Genomic DNA, 18,768 nt, shown 5'->3' on the forward strand with positions numbered 1-18,768 from the left:
AAGATGGGATTCTGCAACGTTGGCCAGGATAGTCTTGAACTCCTGACCTCAGGTGATCTGCCAACCTTGGCCTCCTAAAGTGCTGGGATTGTCACACCTTCACCTTACAGTGATGCATTTCACAAACAAGACTTTTGCCTGCAAAATGCCACTTTATCCTTCATAATGCTGATGTTGAAGAATTGCTTTTATTTTTAATTCATCTTAACAGTGCAACTTACTGGTGCGCACAGAGAACACCAGGCGAGCTGTATTCAGTATGCTCATGTTTTATTTACGTAGGTGGCACTTAAGATACATGATGCGTTGAGAGTTACATTGTCCGCAGAAAGCATCAAATACCACTCCACTCCCCACCAAAACAAATAAACAAAGCCAACTCTTGGGCAACAGCTGTGTTAAATAAAACCACAGATCGCGCTTGCTTCTGGCTCCCAAGCCTGGGTCACTGCTATGTGGATAGCGCCAAAGAATTCCCGGCTTCAACATCGCTGATTAAAACTGCCGGCGTCTTTACATCACACCCAAGCCTCTCACAGTGCCCTCACATCCCAGAGGACAAAGGAAAAGCAACAGGGACAGCAGGTCCTCATGGGAAAGGGAAGGACAGTGTGGGGGCGGGGTGCGTGCAGGGAAGAAGGCAAGACAACCCCAAATTCCGCTCCGTGCTCAGTAACAATAAAAAGAGAAGCAGCAGTACACGATGCAAACGAAGGGCTGCCGGCAGCGGGCAGCATCAGGTCAGAGTGCGGTGACTTTGCGAGGCGTCAGTGCTCACGAACTGAACACTGGCCCGACCTCCTGGTGCCATCTCTGGGGGTGTTGGGCATGCGTAATGACCCGCCGTTTTCCCCAGCACAGCCCTGACCCAGGAACGCTAGGGAGGGTGCTGCTGAGCAAAAGCCTTTTGCTAAAAAGAATTATGGATCCCAGGAAAAAAATATGGAATCTGGCAAAACCTACACGATATTTGAAGTTGAATTTGGACTACCTGCAGATGAAAATTAAAAGATGAAACAGAGGAATGATTTTACATGTGGTGTGATTCCTGATTCTGTTCGTGTGGCCACATTGCCCTGAGGAAAAGATGCCCTGACCGCCAGGATTCAGTGCGTCACTTAGGGCATTCTCTAAGTCACACTCTACTCAATTACCCTCTAATTCCACACACAACACTGCCACAGGAAAGCGCGTCGTTTAGTGAAAGCCACTCAGCTCAGCTGTCTGCCCTGCTGTTCTCCTAACGCTACAAATACCCCAGCAGCATGCGGAGTGGTTGCATGGCCAAAAAGAATGAAGAGGATCCGGAAGCTCTAGAGGAAAACACTAGCAGACCGAGTGCTGGGAGGGCAGAGGGAGAGCCGCGGCCGCGTCCCCGTCCCCAGTGTCCGTGCCCACCACCCGTGCCATCAGCCCCGCCTCCTGACCCTGCTCTGACTGATCTGTGATTGCATAATCCTGCCGAGCGAGTGTGGCCGCCAGACAGTGCTGACCCCACGCTGCTGCCTAGCGCGTGCACACGGCCGCACGCCAAGCACGGTGGAGCGCCAGCTCTGGGGGCAGCGAGCCTGCAAGTCCGGTCTAGTGATTGCCTTTGGTTGACTTCTTCTTCTTCGACTCCTCTCTCTGCTTCTGCTTCTTCCTCTTGCCACCTTCTTTGAATCCTAAGGAAACACGGCTTGTAAAACACGGTGCGGAACAGCACTGCTTCCCCAGTAAGAGCCAAGGTGTTTTCTAAGTATCTCCCCATGTTAAGAACAAAAAGCAACGAAGTGAGGTCATCTGCCTCGGCCACACCTAAACCTCAAAGCCTGAGCGAACTTTCCAAGGTGCACGTCGAGAACAGCTCCCATTATTCAGAGAACTTCACCACCCTGCAGAGAAGTGGGCGACTCCCGCTGCCCGAGTTCAGCAGCAGAGCTGGAAGCCCACCCTGGGGATGGCTGCACCTCAGGGCCAGAAGCCCCCCCGGGCCCTCCTTCAGAACACACCCAGGGCCTATGCAGAGCCACGCCCACCTGTAGGGAGGGTGCCCACGGCATCTCCTACGCTCCCCCAGCGCTGGCCACAGTGAGGCCTTTCTGCAGGCAAAGCCTTGCTGTGGCCCAGCCTCATGCTTGTGGGCTCTGTGGCATCCAGCATGAAGGTCCCGTTTCTTACTTGAGGAAAGTGACCTTGCATCTCCCTGCTGCCGAGGTCAACGGCGGCCACTGACTGACCCAGCTGAAGTGCAGGGAGAAAGACGCCCACCCACTGAGCAGTCGATGCAACATGCCACAAATACAGGCCTGGCTGCAGCCCTGCAGAAGTAGTCTCAGACTCAGCGTGTGTCCATGTGGTTGCAGGAGACGGGCCTCATGTTGAGTCGGGCAACAACTGTCAACACGACTGATGTGACTGAGCACAGGGTTCATGACCGGCAGCAGGCAGGTGGAACTGGGTCCCACATGCACGGGCCCCCGACCTGCCAGGAAGACCCTCTGAAGACCCGCACAACCTCACATGGTGGCGGCGTGCACCACAGGGAGGAGTCTGCTCACAACCCTCCTGGGGACCCAAGGCCCCACCCACACTCAGGACTCACCCCAGAGAATCAGTCATAGGTGGGCCAGGTACCAGGCTTCAACTAGACACATCTTCCCCGCCCAGCGGACGGCCGCCACACTGACTAACATGTCACAGGGTGCAGGCCCACTGAATGTGGCTCGCACACATCCTGCACCACAGTGGGGCAGACACACGCGGACTTTCACATGTGCTGTGGCTCTCACCACAGAGCACTGGCTGGACCCGACAGCTCTCCACAGAAGGGGACGTGCATGCAGACGGGAACGAGCCTGCAGGTCCAGTCCACACCTGCAGCCACGCAACATGCCACACTCGCCCATGGCTTGTGCGTGGCAGAGGCTGCCACCTCAGGGTGCTTTCCATGCAGGCGGGTGCATCCTGACCGTCCCACAGGAGCAGCATGAGATACACATGCTGCGAAACACCAGGCCTCCCATGCTGCGTGTTTAGGAAGCAGGCCTCAGTTACAGAAAGACAGGAACAGAGGGGGCTGTGTGCCATTGGCCGCTGTGCAGAGGCTGCCAAGGACCTGCTTCCAAAGTCAGGAGGCGGCTCTTTGGAAAAGGCAAAGGACAGGAAGCGGGAGAAGCCAGAAGATGCCCCACCTGAGGAGTGTATGGGGAGCCTCGGGGCGACTAAGTTTGGTATTTTCAAGACTGTATCTCAAGTGAGAGTTCATTTCCAGCCTAAAAAATATCACGCCCTAGACCCACCCAGGCCTGGGGGCCGCACACCTGGCTGTGAGTCCTAAGGGGAAGCTTGCTCACTCCTGGGAGCTCGGACAGGACCTGCTCCATGCAGGGACCAGTCGGATGGCTGGAGGCAAAAGCAGGGGCCGTCAGCACTGCCGGGGCTGCCCAGCTGTTTTCAAGAACCTTGTCCAGGACTTGCAAATCCCGCAAAAAGATGAGAGGGGGGTCTTCCAGGCACCCAGAGGCCTGGCCAAGAGTCACGAGTTTTCTGTGACAAGGGGCTCCAGGGAAAACAAGACCTTCAGCGCTCAGCCCTGTCTCCCCCCGAGCCTGCAGGGGCGGGGCCTTGCTCAGCCTCCTCCTTGTCACTCACCAGCACCCGGGCACCACGGGGTGGGTGAGAGAGTCGCAAACAGTCTCTGCAGAGACCAAAACCATCTGCTGTGCGACTTGCTCCAGCTGCGTCCCCAACTCTGCGGGGGTTTCTCAAGTCTTCCTTTGAGTCAGCTTTATCTCTCAGTAAGAACTTAAGTAAAAGTCTCTGACATGTGTTCATTACAGATTTGTAGGAAAATCAGGTCCGTAGATCTTTGAGGGTTACTTGGGCAGCCTCAAGATCTCATGAAATGACTGGAAAAAAGAAAACAAAAGAGGAAAAGCCGAGGGACAGAAGCTCCAGACAGCACCCGGGCAGAAACAAAAGCCTTCACTTGCCGATTTGGTGTCAAGGATTTGTGTGGGAGTCAGCAGTCAACCAGGTTCCCCCTCAGAAATGGTGTCCTGCCGGAGGATGCAAACTGGCAAAGCCATGAGGTATGGGGACAGCAGCTCCTGCCCTTGCCATCAGCCCTGCCCGCGGCCACAGCCACGGCCACAGCCACAGCCACGGCCACAGCTGGCCACAGGCCCAGGAGGAGGAAAACAGCCCAGTTCTGAAATGATTGTGTGGCCTGGGGCCTCTGCCGGGTGCTGCTCACTGTGCTTTCCCACGACTCCTCCAGGGGACCGTACCCGCACACCATTCTTGGGGACTGAGAAGTCACAAGGACCCTTGCAGGCCAGGCTTCCGGTGGTTCAGGGATGCCACAGCCATGACCCTGCTCTATCCTGCACCTCACAAAGACCCACGGACAAACACTGCCCCACTCCCTCCTGCCTGCAGACCCTCACACCAGGAGTGCGCAACAGACCCGGGGGCTTTCCACCAGCCGCTCAGCACACAGGGAGTTCTTTCTAGGTGCATGCAGCCTGCAGGTGCCTCTGTGTGTCACTCAGTGACATAGCACAGACCAGCATGGCAAAGGCTGGCGCAGCAGGCGGGCAGGCAGCTGGCTGGAGGGGCTGTGCCCACCCACGGGAAGCGCCTTCCAAGGCCGTCGAGGCAGAGTGCACCTTCCGTCCTCCTCAGAGCCGGCAACTATTTCACCCGAGAAGGGCTGAAAGGGGCTAATTTTTCAAGAGAAAGTTCTGTGAAGGGCAGAAGAGGGAAACCACCCCCCTTCTTTTCATGTCCCGCTTAGACAGTGCTGTTTGGCCCACGTCCACAGACGTGACCTCACGACATTGCCTAGCTCCCCCACACACAGAGATCAGCCACCATGTCCTCCTGCCGACAGGAGTGGCCGGGTCGCCTCACTGCTGCTGTGATGAGAACCAGAAGCAGCACAAATCCCTCCAACCGAGGTGAGAGTCACACTACACTGGCCCTGGGCTTTTGGATGCGGCCGGGCCGAGCCTGCATGCACGGCACATCCTCGGGCACCCCAGAGCTTCTCTGGGACACTCAGAGACTATGCAGCTCCCTAGGAGGTGGGAGGGGGGCAGGGCGGCCGGGAGCCCCACAGCAGGTGGGCGGGCAGAACCGCTTCACAAGGAGGCCTGACTCAAGGGGGTCTTTGGTTCTGCACCCCGAGCTGAAGAAGGCACGAGAAGGTGAAGCTGGTGGAGGGCAGGGGTAGTCACAGTCCCCACCGGCGCGAGACCACCTGGCCTAAGCCACGGGCCCCAAGCTCTGTGCTCAAAGCTACGAAAAGGCACATCAATGGGAAAAGCAGCACCTGGCCCTGCGCAGCAGCTCACACCCTCTGCAGAGCCACACGCTGTGTGCAGGGCACGGGACCCCGTTTTAATGGTGGGGGCCCGGAGCCACGGGGCGTAGGGCCTGTGGGCGGGAGGGGAGCAGAGCGAAGCCACGTCCTCCCGCCCCGCACAGCCGCCCCGCCCGCTCAGGTCAGAACGCAGCAGCACAGGTGCCGTTTCTGTCCTCGCTGTCCTCTGGCACCCGGGGAAGTCTCACTCTGGGCCCGCTCCACGGCCTCCTCCCTTTGCACACCTGCTGCGGACGCGAGGGGGTCCCAAGGCCCGGACACCCAAGGTCGGTCCTGCTCGCCCTCCTCCTCATAGAGACCGTGGGGCGCGTGTCTGAACAGCGAGGCAGGCCGGGTTGGCTTCGGCGGGCGGAGGCTGGCGGGCTGGGCTGGCAGGGCGTTCTGGCCTCTCCGCGCGCACTCAGCAGCGAGGGCATCCTCATCAGCCACACCTGCAAGCACAGCGGGAGACCGTGAGTGAGCGAGGGAGGCAGGGGGTGGGGGGGCTGGCCGCACCATCTCCATGAATCCAGCCGTGTCCTCTCTGTGGAGGAGAAAGAGGTTATCTCATTTCTTCACGGGCTCCACTGGGGCCAGAATTCAATCCTTAAGAGGGGGAAAAGAAAGAGTCCTCTGAACATCACACCTCTCTCTCTCCTGAAAGAAGTGGCTCCCCACCCCACCCACTTTAGCACAATCAACACGCCCCTTCCAAGAGTGTGTCCCACCGAAATCACGGTCCAGGACTAAGCAATTCATTGTCAAAATCAGCCAGCTGGGCCATCCTGAGGAAGAAAGGCGCTGGGTCCGGTCAGCGATTTCCTCCTCAGAGTCCATACACAGAAGACATCCCCTTTCCTCCTCGTGCTGGAATAATCCGTCGTGGCAGCAGCGGCACCCACAGGAGCCACACCCCGCCCAAGGCAGGGCCATCCAGCCACCCCCGTGCAGGTGCAGCCGCAGCTCCAGCTCCAGCCCCGCACCACACACACACCCAAGACTCCTCAGTGCTCTGAAAGTTGTGCTTGTATCAGTCTTCTGAAATACGGAAAAAGTCATCGGAAGGCCATGCATTTAAAAGAAAAGAAATATAGAAAAAATGTTTTGCCCACTGATGGATACGAGGAATAAAATAAGCAAACGATATTCAATATTGGACATTCAACAATTCGATGATCTCCACCATGACTCTCCGAATGTCTGCGTGGCAGTTGCCACATGGACGTGAGGGAGGCGGCCGGGTCAGAGCTCCAGGAGCAGGCATGCGAGGCCGAGGGTGGTGGGATTCCTCGTCCCTCTGCAGAGTCTAAAATGTGCCTAAAACGTGTCACACCCAGTACTTTAGACCCGAGCCCTGCACAGATGTAAAGCAAGGCAGGCCCTCCCGTGGCACAACACAGTCTACGAAGAGTCGGCCCGTCCTCCTGGCTTCCCGCAAGCACGGGGAGCACTCGGCCACTGGAACATGCCTGAAATGCAACGGACTGAGATCGACCGGCGCTGCAGAGCGTCTTCAAGGAAACTGGCCTGTAAGCCAATTCCAGTGCCGAGCGCCAGGCCCGGGGTCGGAGTGGAGCTGAAATGTGGCTCACCCAGAACGGAGGACCGGCTGCGAGGTCAGGAAGGACCCTGCTCTCAGGCTGTCCCCTCAGGCCAGGGCTCCAGTCCTTAGGACCACAGTGCTCACCGAAGGAGGGCCCTCACTGCGTGTGGAAATTCATCTCCAAGAAATACCAAGACCTGGGCAATCTGCAACCTGCCGCCTGTGTGTCCCCAGAGGGAAGGGCGAGCCGCACACACCTGGAGCCACAGCACGGTGCCCACAGGGCTCAGTCGCTTCTGGAACTCAGCAATCGCAGGAGGCGGTGCAGGCCTCAGACGTCGCCTTCTACCCAATCCTATTTCCCCACACTTTGAACACAGAATCGTGATTTTTGGGACCATTTAGCCAAGCACAGCAAACCCACGGTGCAAGGTTGCACGAACAACACCCCATTGCCAACGGCCGTCCTGCACACCCTGCCAGGGGACTGCGGGACCTCTGCTGAGACGGCCGCACCCCGAGAGCGCAGGCAGGTTCCTCAGCATCACACGGGACGGAACCGCTGAGCTGAGAGGGGTCACCTGCCCGAGGCTGCTCCTCCTTCGGGACCTCCGTGTGCTCACCTGCAGAATGAAGGTGGCCTGGATGCCGTCTGCGATTCTATGACTTGAGTGAAGGAGGAGCACCCGGCACACAAGCCATGCAGGCAGTCACGTGTGCGCACAGCGCTTCCTCAATGCGTCTGCAGCCAGAGGAAATGTGCCAGGGCCCCCGGGCCAGGCCCCAGTCGCAGGCTGGGAGCGAGGGCTGTGACGGACACCCAGGACACTCCCGGGACACAGCTTCTCAGCAAACCAAACTGATTCCCAGCTGCCTGGACCCTTGCGGGAGAGTGGGACATTTGGGGACAACGCTGCGAACTCACTGTTGTGTGCCAATGTGGCTCCAGACCTGACGCAGAAACTCACAGGAGCCGCGTCTCGAGACGCATCTGAGGCTCCTCCGGCCACACTCGTGGACCCTGGGCCACCCCGGTCCCCAGGACACCAAGGAGAGACTCAGCACAGGTGCTCCCAGGGCGCTGCGTCCCACCGTGGAGGGACAGAGGAGTGGAGGGCCACACACACGCAGCAGCAAAGGGCCCACCAGAGCCAGCCAAGCCCGGCCGCCTCAGGAGGAGCGCACCAAAGAACTCTGACATGACTTTTAAGAATTATAATCTGCCAGCTAACGTGGAACATTTGAGGAAGAAATTTAAAGTTTCTGGTGTGTGACACAGTGAACTGGACCCTGAACATCCATAGCTGTGAAGTCCTCCTGGGCAGGGCGACATAGCGAGCTCTGAGACCACCGGAAGAGCCACTGCTGCCTGCCCAGCCACACGTCCCGGCGCCCGGGAGCTTCAGAGCCAAGCGAGAGCCCCTCGCCCGCCCAACTCCACTCGGGGTGGGGGGGAACGGGGGCGGCGTAACCCCGCACATCCCGGCTCATCCCAGCTCTGGGAAGCCCAGTCTCGCTGACAGTTGCAATTCTGCACTTCTAGCTCGGCCACAGTGGGGACTTCCCGCCTCAGCTGTGCCTGCACCTCTGGTCCACAGGTGAAAACGCGCCCTTGGGTGGGTGTCCAAGGTCCCATCTTCAGAGCGCTGTGGATCAGCCGGGGCTGACATCACCTGGGGAGGGCCAGGCTGTGGGTCCAGCCTCAACCTGGGCATCCCGGCCTCCTCCCACCACGATGGCAGAGAAACGCGCTGCCTTCAGAGCTGCTCGGTGAGGTTCTGCTTTACTGTCTGTTTAGAAAAAGGCCCCGCTGAGACCTAAGCCTGATATTTTGAAAACAAGTACCGAAGACACCTGCAGCGTCCAAAGCTCCCCGCTTATCTCCTCAGAGGCTGAGGCCACTGGGCAGGCGCCGGCGTCCTTCCAACCCCTGGCGGCTGCGTGGGCAGCTGCAGGCACAGAGTGGCCCTGGAGTGACAGGGAGGAAGGCGCAACTCCATGGCCATGTCCACAGGGCAGCCTGGCTCCTGCAGATGCCTGTGCCCCTGTCCTCTCCAGCACAGCTTAGCAGCTCAGCCCCCACCACCAGCCACAGGTCCAGGCAGTGCCCAGAAGCCTCCTCCCCTCCCTCCCTGTGAGGAGGGCTGGGGCTGGCATGCATGGCAGGTGGATAGCGGCTACTCAGGTCTGGTCTCTGAGCAAACCCTTCTGGCCCCAGCAGCAGGACACAGTCCCCACCCCAGCCACCCACAGGGCCTGTGTCCCCAGGCGGAGCACACAAGGGACTCCCCAAGGTTCTCCTGAAACGTCATGGGTAGTGAGCTGCCAGGAAAAGTGACTTGGGGAAGATGAAGGTGGAGATGAGGACCTCCTTATCCACATCTCCCTGCATCGCCTGGGGAGCCACGTGGCGCACTGCTGCTCCAAACCCCCATGCCCAGCCTCCCGTAGGCACAGTGGGGTGCCAGCGTGGGCAGGGAGCAGCCACCTCACGGCTGGGATGCAGAGGCACAGGCAGGGGTCCTCTGCCGTCTGACAAGAGAGACACTGTTGGTCTGAACAGGAGGACTGCCCCACTCAGCCTCAATGGTTCTAACTGTTCAAAGCCAAGGCTCCAGGCATCCTGCTGCTGTGCCAACCCCAGCTCTGTGCCTGGCACTGCCGGAGGCTCTGTTCAACTCACTGGCAGGCGAAGCTGTTGCCTCTGAGGTTCTAACCTGCCTGTGGACGGAGCGGTCCCACCCCACTGCCTCCCACAGCTTTCCAGCAAGAAAACTGAAAGAGAAAGAGCAAGTGGCTGGAGAGCAGTCACGGACGGACAGCCAGGCTACGGGAGAGCTGGAACAAGCACCACCCCATGGCCCTCGCCTCTGCCTCGGCCTCCCGGTCCCCCGCAGGCCAAGGTTATCCCATCTCCCTCCTGGCAGCAAGGGGATCAGCCCTGAGGTTCGGGTTTAACTGGCACAGTATGCAGCCCGGTGCAGTCTGTCAAGGTCCCAGGAGACTGCAAGTGAGCTTCACACCGTGACACGCTCTCCAACGCCCCAGGGCCTCACAGGCTGACAGGGCCACGGCGGGAACCCTGGGGTCCCCAGAGACCAAGGCAGTGTTCCTACAAACCCTGCATCCCAACCCATCTGCCTCCCACTCACCACGAGGAGGATGGAGCTGGGGCTGCTGATGCTGAGAAACGCGCCTCACGGTATATGGCAGTGCCCAGACCACACTCCTGCCTGAGTCCCAGCACGGGATGAGCCAGCCTGGAAGCAGGCGGCATGCTCAGGGCTGAGGGCACACGAACTCAGCACACTTCCCACAGCAACCCCCTCTCCCACCGCAACTCCCAGGACACTCTCTCAAGCATCCGGTTAGAACCTGTACAGCGCCTGCAGTTACCAAACACCTCCTTGTCGGATTCAGAATTTCCCCACACCACCTTCTCATCTCTACCCTCGCGGCTTCCCACGTGCGGGAGGCCAGGAGACAGTGGTCTGCGGGGTGTGTGCACCAAGGCGAGCCTGTCGGTGACCCGAGGACCCTGCCTCCAGCGCTCAGCACACCCACCCTTCGGTTCTGAGGATTCTGTCCTCTCCTGCGGGAAAGGGCCCAGGCCACATCAGTGTGTTCACACAAGTAACTGTTACAACCACTCCTTTAAAAAACACTGCACAGGCTGGGCACGGTGGCTGGTACCTGTAATCCCAGCACTGTGGGAGGCTGAGGCAGGAGGATCACTTGAGCCCAGGAGTTTGAGACCAGTTTAGGTTCAAGATCAGCTTGGGTAACACAGAAAGACCCCATCTCAGCCAGGTGCGGTGGCTCAGGCCAGTAATCCCAGCACTTTGGGAGGCCAAGGTGGGCAGATCACTTGAGGTCAGGAGTTCGAGACCAGCCTGGCCAACATGGTGAAACCCCGTCTCTACTAAAAATACAAAGAATTAGCCAAGCGTGGTGGCGCACCTGTAATCCTAGCTACTTGGAAGGCTGAGGCATGAGAATTGCCTAAGCCTGGGAGGCAGTGGTTGCAGTGAGCCGAGACCACACCATTGCACTCCAGCCTGGGTGACAGAGACTGTCTCAAAAAAACAAAAACCCCTGCACAGTAGGCTGAAAAGGTGTTCCTTCCTTCCCACTCTCAAGAAGCAGCCAGTGCCCCTCGCTCAACACAGAGGCACCCGGGTCAGAGGGAACAGGAAGGCACCGCCGTTGTCTGGAGCAGCTGGTTCCGCTGGCAGTCCAGGAGGGTGCAATGCGCTTCCTCCTAAAGCCCCTGGACAAAAATAACCACTCTCCTTGGTTGCTAAATTGGGAAACAAGGTATTCAGAAAGGAGAATGAATCTCAGGACCCCAAAATCACTCAGCCACAGGGAAAAAGCAAGCTGGGAACCGCGTGGGGCATACTGCCTCCCGCTTTATTCCTAAAGACGGTGGCTACAGCCGGGCACGGGACGAATTCTATAGTCCCAGCTACTCACGAGGCTGAGCTGGGAAGATTGCCTGACGTGAGCTCGGGAGGCAGAGGCTGCTGGGAGCTGAGACTGCAGCACTGGACTCCAGCCTGGGCAACAGGAGTGTGACAATGTCTCAAAAAAAAAAAAAAAAAAAAAGCCACATACTTCCCGCACCATTTGTGCACAAAGGAATTCCTTGTGGGGCTCAAGGTCTTTACCCTAAAGCAGTTGTGTCAACAGATTATCTTCACAGGTGCAGGACAAAGGACAGAACTCAGTCACCCCTCTGCTCCCCAGAGACAAACGCGGATCTTTTGACTTCCTCTGCCCCACTGTTTCTAAGGCACCCGTGACCCTTCCCCTAGCCTCTCTCACCAGAGACTCACTAGAATGCAACAATCTGTCTTGCTGACCTGGGACCCGGAAGCCCCCGACCCCGCTCCCAGCTGTCCCACCTTTCCGGAACACACATCTTGCGTGTAGGGATGCCTCATGTCTCCCTGAGATGCGGTAAACCAAGCTGTGCCCCAACCACCTTGGCACCTGTGGTCAGGGCCTCCTGAGGCTGTGTCACGGGCGCGTGCTCAGCCTCCGAAAAATCAGCTTTCTACACTGCCTGAGGCTGTCTTGGATACTTCTGGATCGCAGTACAAAGGCAGACCAGAGGCTGATGCAGAAAGCAGGTCCCTGGAGTAGCTCCATGGCCCAAGGTGACAGCTGCTGAGGATTCTAACAGTGCTCCGGTTTACCCGGCCCGGGAAAAGTGCAGGGGCCAAAGAGTGACTTACTTTACATGAGCAGCCACAGGCTCCATATTGCTTATTTGTTTTACACTGGGGCCATCCATGCACCTGCAGGCCCCCAGGATGGAAGAAACGGCTACTCTGCAACACGCAAGCTACTGCCCACGACCCTCCCGGGACTCAGCTCCTCATGCCTGCGGAGGTGGAGGTGATGTGAGCAGTCTGGCCAGCCTGCGGAGTGCCTGTCTCTGAATGGAGATGGATGGCCTGTCCAGCATGACAGCGCCAATCTCAAAGTGCCTGGCCGGCATGCTTCCTAACTCAAATCACACACAGCCCTGTGGCCACCACAGGCAACCCCTTTATCCCAGGCCCCCCCCACAGCCAGCAGGAAAGCGTGGCAGGTGGTGGGGACTCACCATGGGCCAAGCTGCTCAGCAGTGGGTCTGTGCTGTGCCCGCCACTGCACGGACAGCTGAGTCCCCTTATTAGCATGGGTCCCTTGGCAGGGGTGCCGGTCGGGGAGGAAGAGGCGCCTTCCCTGTGCTTCCACTGTCCTCATCTCTATAATTAGGACCCGCCTGGGATCCCGGCACTCTGGGAGGCCAAGTGGGGAGGATCACTTGGGTCCAGGAGTTCAAGACCAGCCTGGAAATAATAGGGAGACCCCATCACTATGAAAAATAAGAAAATACAGGCTGGTGCAGCTCATGCCTCTGGGAGGCTGAGGTGGGCAGATCGCAGGTCAGGAGTTCGAGACCAGCCTGACCAACCCGGAGAAACCCTGTCTCTACTAAAAATACAAAAATTAGCTGGGCAAAACTTAGCTGGGCGTGCTGGCACTTGCCTGTAATCCCAGCTACTCAGGAGGCTGGGCAGGAGAACTGCCTGAACCCGGGAGGTGGAGGTTGCAGTGGGCCGAGATTGCACCACTCCAGCCTGGGGAACAAGAGCAAAACTCCGTCCCAAAAAAATAAGAAAATACAATGAGAATGAAACCCCGCTATCTAGGCTGAGTATGGCAGAGCACACGACAGCAGCCTGAAGAACCGAAGCCACAGAAAGCAGAGACGCTCCCTCTGTCACAGCAACCGAGGAAGCAGGAGTCCCCAAGGCCTTCTGCTAAGATAAGGAGCCTGTGGGAGCCCACACCCAGGAAGATCCGCCTCTAGAGCAGGGAGCGGGCAGGCGGGGCGCTGGCCCGCTCTGAGAAGGGCATGTGGAGGGCTGGGCTGCAGAGCTGGGGCACGCTCACGCCTCCTTGGTCCGTCTCCCACCTTTGTTGCCAATAGGCAGGGATTGCTTCAGGTCACAGCTCTCTCCCCTCAGTTCCACTCCCCTCGCTCGATACATTTTGTTTTCTTTTTTTTTTTTTTTAAACAAGAGTCGGGGTCTCACTTGCCCAGGCTGGAGTGCAGTGGCTATTCACAAGCGCAATCCCACTACTGATCAGCACGGGAGTTTTGACCTGCTCCGTTTCCGACTTGGACCGGTTCACCCCTCCTTAGGCAAGATGGTGGTCGTCCGTTCCCGGGAGGTCACCATATTGATGCCGAATTTAGTGCGGACCCGATCGGCATAGCGCACTACGGCCCAGAACTCCTGGGCTCAAGCTCCTCCCACCTCAGCCTCCCGAGTAGCTGGGACCGCAGGCACGCGCCACCGCGCGTTCCACACATTTTCACACCTGATTTACTTCCCCTGATACAGGCTGAACTGTGTCCCCCAAAACTCACTTGTGACTTCAAATCTACATTCACTTTTAAAAACTGCTGCATACACCATAGGAACAGGTCTCTGTGCTGTTTCCATCCCTTAAGAAATATAAATTAGGCCAGGCGCGGTGGCTCACACCTATAATCCCAGCACTTTGGGTCGCCTGAGGTCAGGAGTTCAAGACCAGCCCGGCCAATAGGGTAAAACTCTGTGTCTACTAAAAATACAAAAATTAGCCGAGCATGGTGGCACACACCTGTTTTCCAGCTACTCGGGAGGCTGAGGCAGGAGAATCGTTTGAATCTGGGAGGCAGAGATTGCAGTGGGCTGAGATCGTGCCACTGCACTCCACTCTGGGTAATAGAGTAAGACTCCATCTCAAATATATATATACACACACACACACACACACACACACACACACACACACACACACGAACGAATGATATAACTCATTTATGCAAATGAGGGGCTCTGACTGCCAGCAATCCTTTGATCCAGGAGGAGGGGCCCAGGCCACTGTAAGCCCTGCAGGAGGGGAGGGGCTCATGGTGGGCCTGAGTGACAGGAGGCAAGGAGCCCAACGGCTGCGGGCAGCATCGGAACCCAGGGCTTCCGCACAGCGGGGACCACAATGGGTGGGTCCCTCTCAGGAGCGGTTTTAGCTCACCTCCCCTCTTAAGACAGAAAGAGGTCATCAAACCTTTTCAGCTTCCTAGAAATCCAGAGTCAGGGGTCACAGCCACACACAGAAACAGCCAAGGGCTGGCCAGGACAGGGGCTCCAGCCCCATCTACCCTCTGTGCCTCTGTGGCCTAAATTTGGTGCCTAGGCCCCTCTGAGGGGTTCACAGTGACCAACTCACTTCCAGAGACCCTTCTATGGCCCCACTCACATCTCACGTACGCACATTCCCTACGCACATTCCCGCCGAGTGGAGGCCACCAGCTGCCTCAGGACCTATGACTCATCCACACCCTCGACTTCCACCCCCGCTTCACTGCAGACCCACAGCTGACACGCGCCAGGCGGCCGCAAGAGCCCCGGGGTGAGCCTGGTAAGGAGACACAGACCATCAGCAACAAAGGCCACAAGACAAAGGTACTTCCAGCGCCAAGAACTTAGACACAGCCCACCCGAGGCTCAAGTGCCCCTTCTCATCAGATGTTCCTGCCAAGTTTAGGGCCCACCTTTCCAGTTACCCCTAACAGGGGAAGATGACCACAACGGAGCCGACGGGCACACTGAGGAGAAGAGCCCAGTGCCAACGCGAGCTCTCCACCAGCAGGCCTGCTGCAGAGCCCGCATCATGGTGCACCACACGTGAGCTGCCCACGAAGGCGTGAGACACGGGCAACCCAGCAACTCATGCTCGGGCTTCCCTAGAACTTGCCTTCCTTTTACTGAAGCACACAAAGAAACCAAAAAAAGGCAAAACCAACTGAATTAAAACCTTACGAGTGATCATTATCTACTTCATGTTTTGGCTTTACAGGGTGGTACAAAACACTGCACTTTCCCCAACTAAACAAAAACTCTGAATACCTGCATCATACATTTAACACATGCTGATGTTCTCCTGACAAAATACAGGCCGGGCTTGGTGGCTCACACCTGCAATCCCAGCACTTTGGGAGGCCGAGGCAGGCGTATCACCTCAAGTCAGGATTTTGAGGGGAAAGACCTCCCTCCCAGGCATGAGTGTCACCAGACCGCTGGGGGTGGGGGTGGGGGACACCACATGGACCCCTGCTGCAAAAGCTGCTCAGAATGTTCCAGTCAAGCAACCTGACTTGTGCAGGATCTCACACAAGGAACCCCCAACAAACCTGTCAGTGGGTCTTACACAAACATCCTTAAGAAAAAAATCAACTCAGCTTTCTCACAAATTAACCTAACATTCCCCAAATTAAAACCAAAAGGGCACCCACGGCCATTCAGTCCCATCCTCCTACAGCAACCCCACTTTCCGAAAGCCAAACATTTTTTAAAGTCTTTCTACATAGCCTTTTAAAACTTTCCATGTAATACCAGTAATTACTCTTCTTTGGAAATTTACCACTAATTGTTTAAACAATTTTAGTACAGCAATTTGTACTAAAAAGGCAATACGCATTAGCTGTAGAAAAAAATGAGTCACTTCTAATTCTACAGCCCATAGATAATTTACTGTTTGGGTGGAATTTCTGCTTCTTCCTGTGTGCAAATTAAATATTAAACCTTATAAATTACTGAAATGTAGGCTGGTCACAACAGTTCAAGCTTCTTTTTATTAGGAGAACTAAACATACCAGAAAACATCCTGCTTTGTAACCGCAAGTTAAATAAAATTCAAAAACAAAAACAAGATCTGCCAGCGTCCCGCTCCCCTCTGCCCGCCCCCTCACCCTTCCAGCAAAAAACACACTGAAATCACGGAGAAGCTATGAGAGGAATGTTCGCAGCTGCCGCCGGCATGACCGTTGTGGCGAAGCTCCAGTTCCTTCCCCAAGTGGAGTCTGAACGCAGCGCAGGAGCCTGGCTGGCAACGCGCAGATGAAAGCAAACTCCTGCAGATAAAACACACTTTTCCCAAATATGCACGATCCACGAGGCCCCTGGGGAGACTGCTGCTTTCCTTGGCTTTTTTAAGAGAAAGGGGGGTTAGTCCCTACTTACACAAATTAGGAATACCATTCACACACTACAGATTATTCAACACCCAAAAACGCACGCCTGACGCATCAGAAGATCGGCTCGTTCCAACATGTAACGTGTGGCAGGCACTGTGAACACCTTGCCAAGGCCCTGCTCTCGCTCCTAGGGAGCTCAGGGGTGGACAAACGCCAAACAACACGGCAAGGCCAGTGCGGTCTGCCTGCACTGTGCCAATACGAAGGCCCATAGAACAGCCCTGGGAACGGCAGACCCCTATCTGCTGGGGAAACGCAAGGCACCTCTTCAAAACAGGGCGGGGCAGGTACCAAGTCTGAACAGTTTTGTTTTGAGACGGAGTCTGGCTCTGTCACCTGGACTGGAGTGCAGTGGTGCCATCTCAACTCACAGCAACTTCCGCCTCCTCGCAGGTTCAAGTCGTTCTGCCTCAGCCTTCCGAGTAGCTGGGATTGCAGGTGTGGGCCACCACGCAGAGCCTCCTGAACAGTTTTAAACAGGAAATGGCTCTTGCCAGCCATGTTATGGGCTCGTGATATGGCAGCTGAATGGAGGAGGAAGGGCAGAGCTCGGGGGGGAGAGTAGGTGCTCCAGGTGCCACAGTGAACCCTGCATTGCTACTTACAAAGAGGTGGCATCAGGGAATGAAGATGTTAAGTTCAGTTTGGGAAGTGAGTGCATCGGCCAAGTGCACAGGGATGTGCCCAGGGTCCGGCTGGGAAAGGGACGCTGGCGCTGGCCACACAGAGGTACATAGGAGGAAATGGGAGCATGGAGGAAGGCTGAGGACAAGGAGTATCCTGCTGGATTCCCCCAACATAAGAGGCTTGTGAAGCCAACCAAAGGCCACAAGATCCCCAACCCTGGTGGGGTCGGCATCCCCACTAGTGCCAGAGCTTAACCACCACCACAGCAACAGAGAGGTGCCACAGCACCTGCAGCATGCCGTTCACCTGCACCACCCTCTCCTTGGCTGGACGGCCTTGACTGGGTCTGGCTCTTCAGTGGCTCGTAGGGGCTGGGGCACAACAGACATTGAAGGAAACGACAAATGCTTGTGTGAGGTGGCAGCCACGTGTCGTTAGTTACACCTCAGTGCAGCTTAGCAACGTCCCAGGAAGCACACAGCTCCGGTCACCCCTTGAGGGGTGGCAATGGATGCACGGTGCTGGTTTCACACAGGCCTCATGGGGACAGCCACAGCACAGCATCCTGGATGGCCTGGATTCCACGCACACACCGCATGTACACATTCACATCGGTGAGGGGCGTGGACAGCATCTGCTCACCGAGTGGTGAGGATCATCCCAGAAGGGCCTAGAGTGAGGCACGTTCAGCCACCACTGGCATCATGTCCCGTTGGCAGGTTCGGGAAATGGAAACCAACGAAAGCACACTGTGGCATGGGCCTTCCCTTCTAGAAAAGGAGGCGGGCGGTGGATGTTCACGCCTGAAAAGGCCCTGAGACTTGCACTGTCTGAAGCTCCTCGGTCTCGAGAGCTGCTTCCCTTTGATTTGCGTTCATTTCTCAGGAACTCAAAATATTCAATACCCAGACAAAGAGGCTCCAGGTGAGTTCTGAAACAAAGCCCAAAACCACAGCCTTTGGTCATGTTTTAGTATGGACAGAGCTGTGGTCCACGGTGTACCCCCGAGGGCAGCAGAGAAGGGGACTCAGGGTATACCGTGGCCTCATCCCACAAGGCCCGGCCTCCTGGGACCCCTCTCCCTCCAGCCTTGGGCTGCCTGTGTCCACAGCTGAGACATGGTGCTGGCTGAGGTGCCTGGACTTTGCTGGAGGTGGACAGAGGAAAAGTCTTTAGTTCCCTCTTTCCAGCTGCCCCTAAGTCCAAGTGTGATTTTTATTCAAGGAACTATTTATAAATGGAACCCTAGGCACCTAAGCATCCTCAAGAAACACCCTGAGACTGCCCGCCCCTCGGTCTTTGGGGAGGCGCTGGAGGGATTTAACTGTTGCTCACGTTTATCAAGATGGACAAAAGGCACCATAATCAATCATTAAAATAAATCTTGAAAAGGAACATGGGGCTGGGCACGGGGGCTCACGCCTATAACCCCAGCACTTTGGGAGGCTGAAACAGGCAGATTGCCTGAGGTCAGGAGTTCAAGATCAGCCTAGGCAACATGGTAAAATTCCATCTCTACTAAAAATACAAAATATTGGCCAGGTATGGTGGCACACACCAGTAGTCCCAGCTATTCAGGAGGCTGAGGCATGAGAATTGCCTGAACCCGGGAGACGGAGAGATGCAGTGAGACGAGTTCACTTCACAGCAAAACAAAACCAGTAGGCC

General features: G+C 56.7%; 1 protein-coding gene across 6 annotated transcripts in view; it reads right to left on the reverse strand.

The window, feature by feature from the left end:
- Positions 1-249: 249 nt before the first annotated feature.
- The window catches only part of DNAJB6 (DnaJ heat shock protein family (Hsp40) member B6), a 76,596-nt gene continuing 58,077 nt past the window's right edge, over positions 250-18,768 (reverse strand). For 5 of the 6 annotated variants that reach the window (XM_032244882.1, XM_032244883.1, XM_032244881.1 and 2 more), the window contains exons 9-10: positions 5,593-5,799; positions 250-1,664 (exon numbers count right to left, since the gene is read on the reverse strand). In XM_032244882.1, the coding sequence (XP_032100773.1) occupies positions 1,582-1,664; positions 5,593-5,799 (290 nt within the window). In that variant the 3' untranslated portion in view covers positions 250-1,581. Of the gene's footprint in view, positions 1,665-5,397; positions 5,800-18,768 lie in introns of those variants that run through there. The other variant, XM_032244878.1, reaches the window with a different exon arrangement.

This window comes from Sapajus apella, unplaced genomic scaffold, assembly GCF_009761245.1.
Source record: "Sapajus apella isolate SASKATOON/1434 unplaced genomic scaffold, GSC_monkey_1.0 scaffold56, whole genome shotgun sequence".
Lineage (NCBI taxonomy): Eukaryota > Metazoa > Chordata > Mammalia > Primates > Cebidae > Sapajus > Sapajus apella.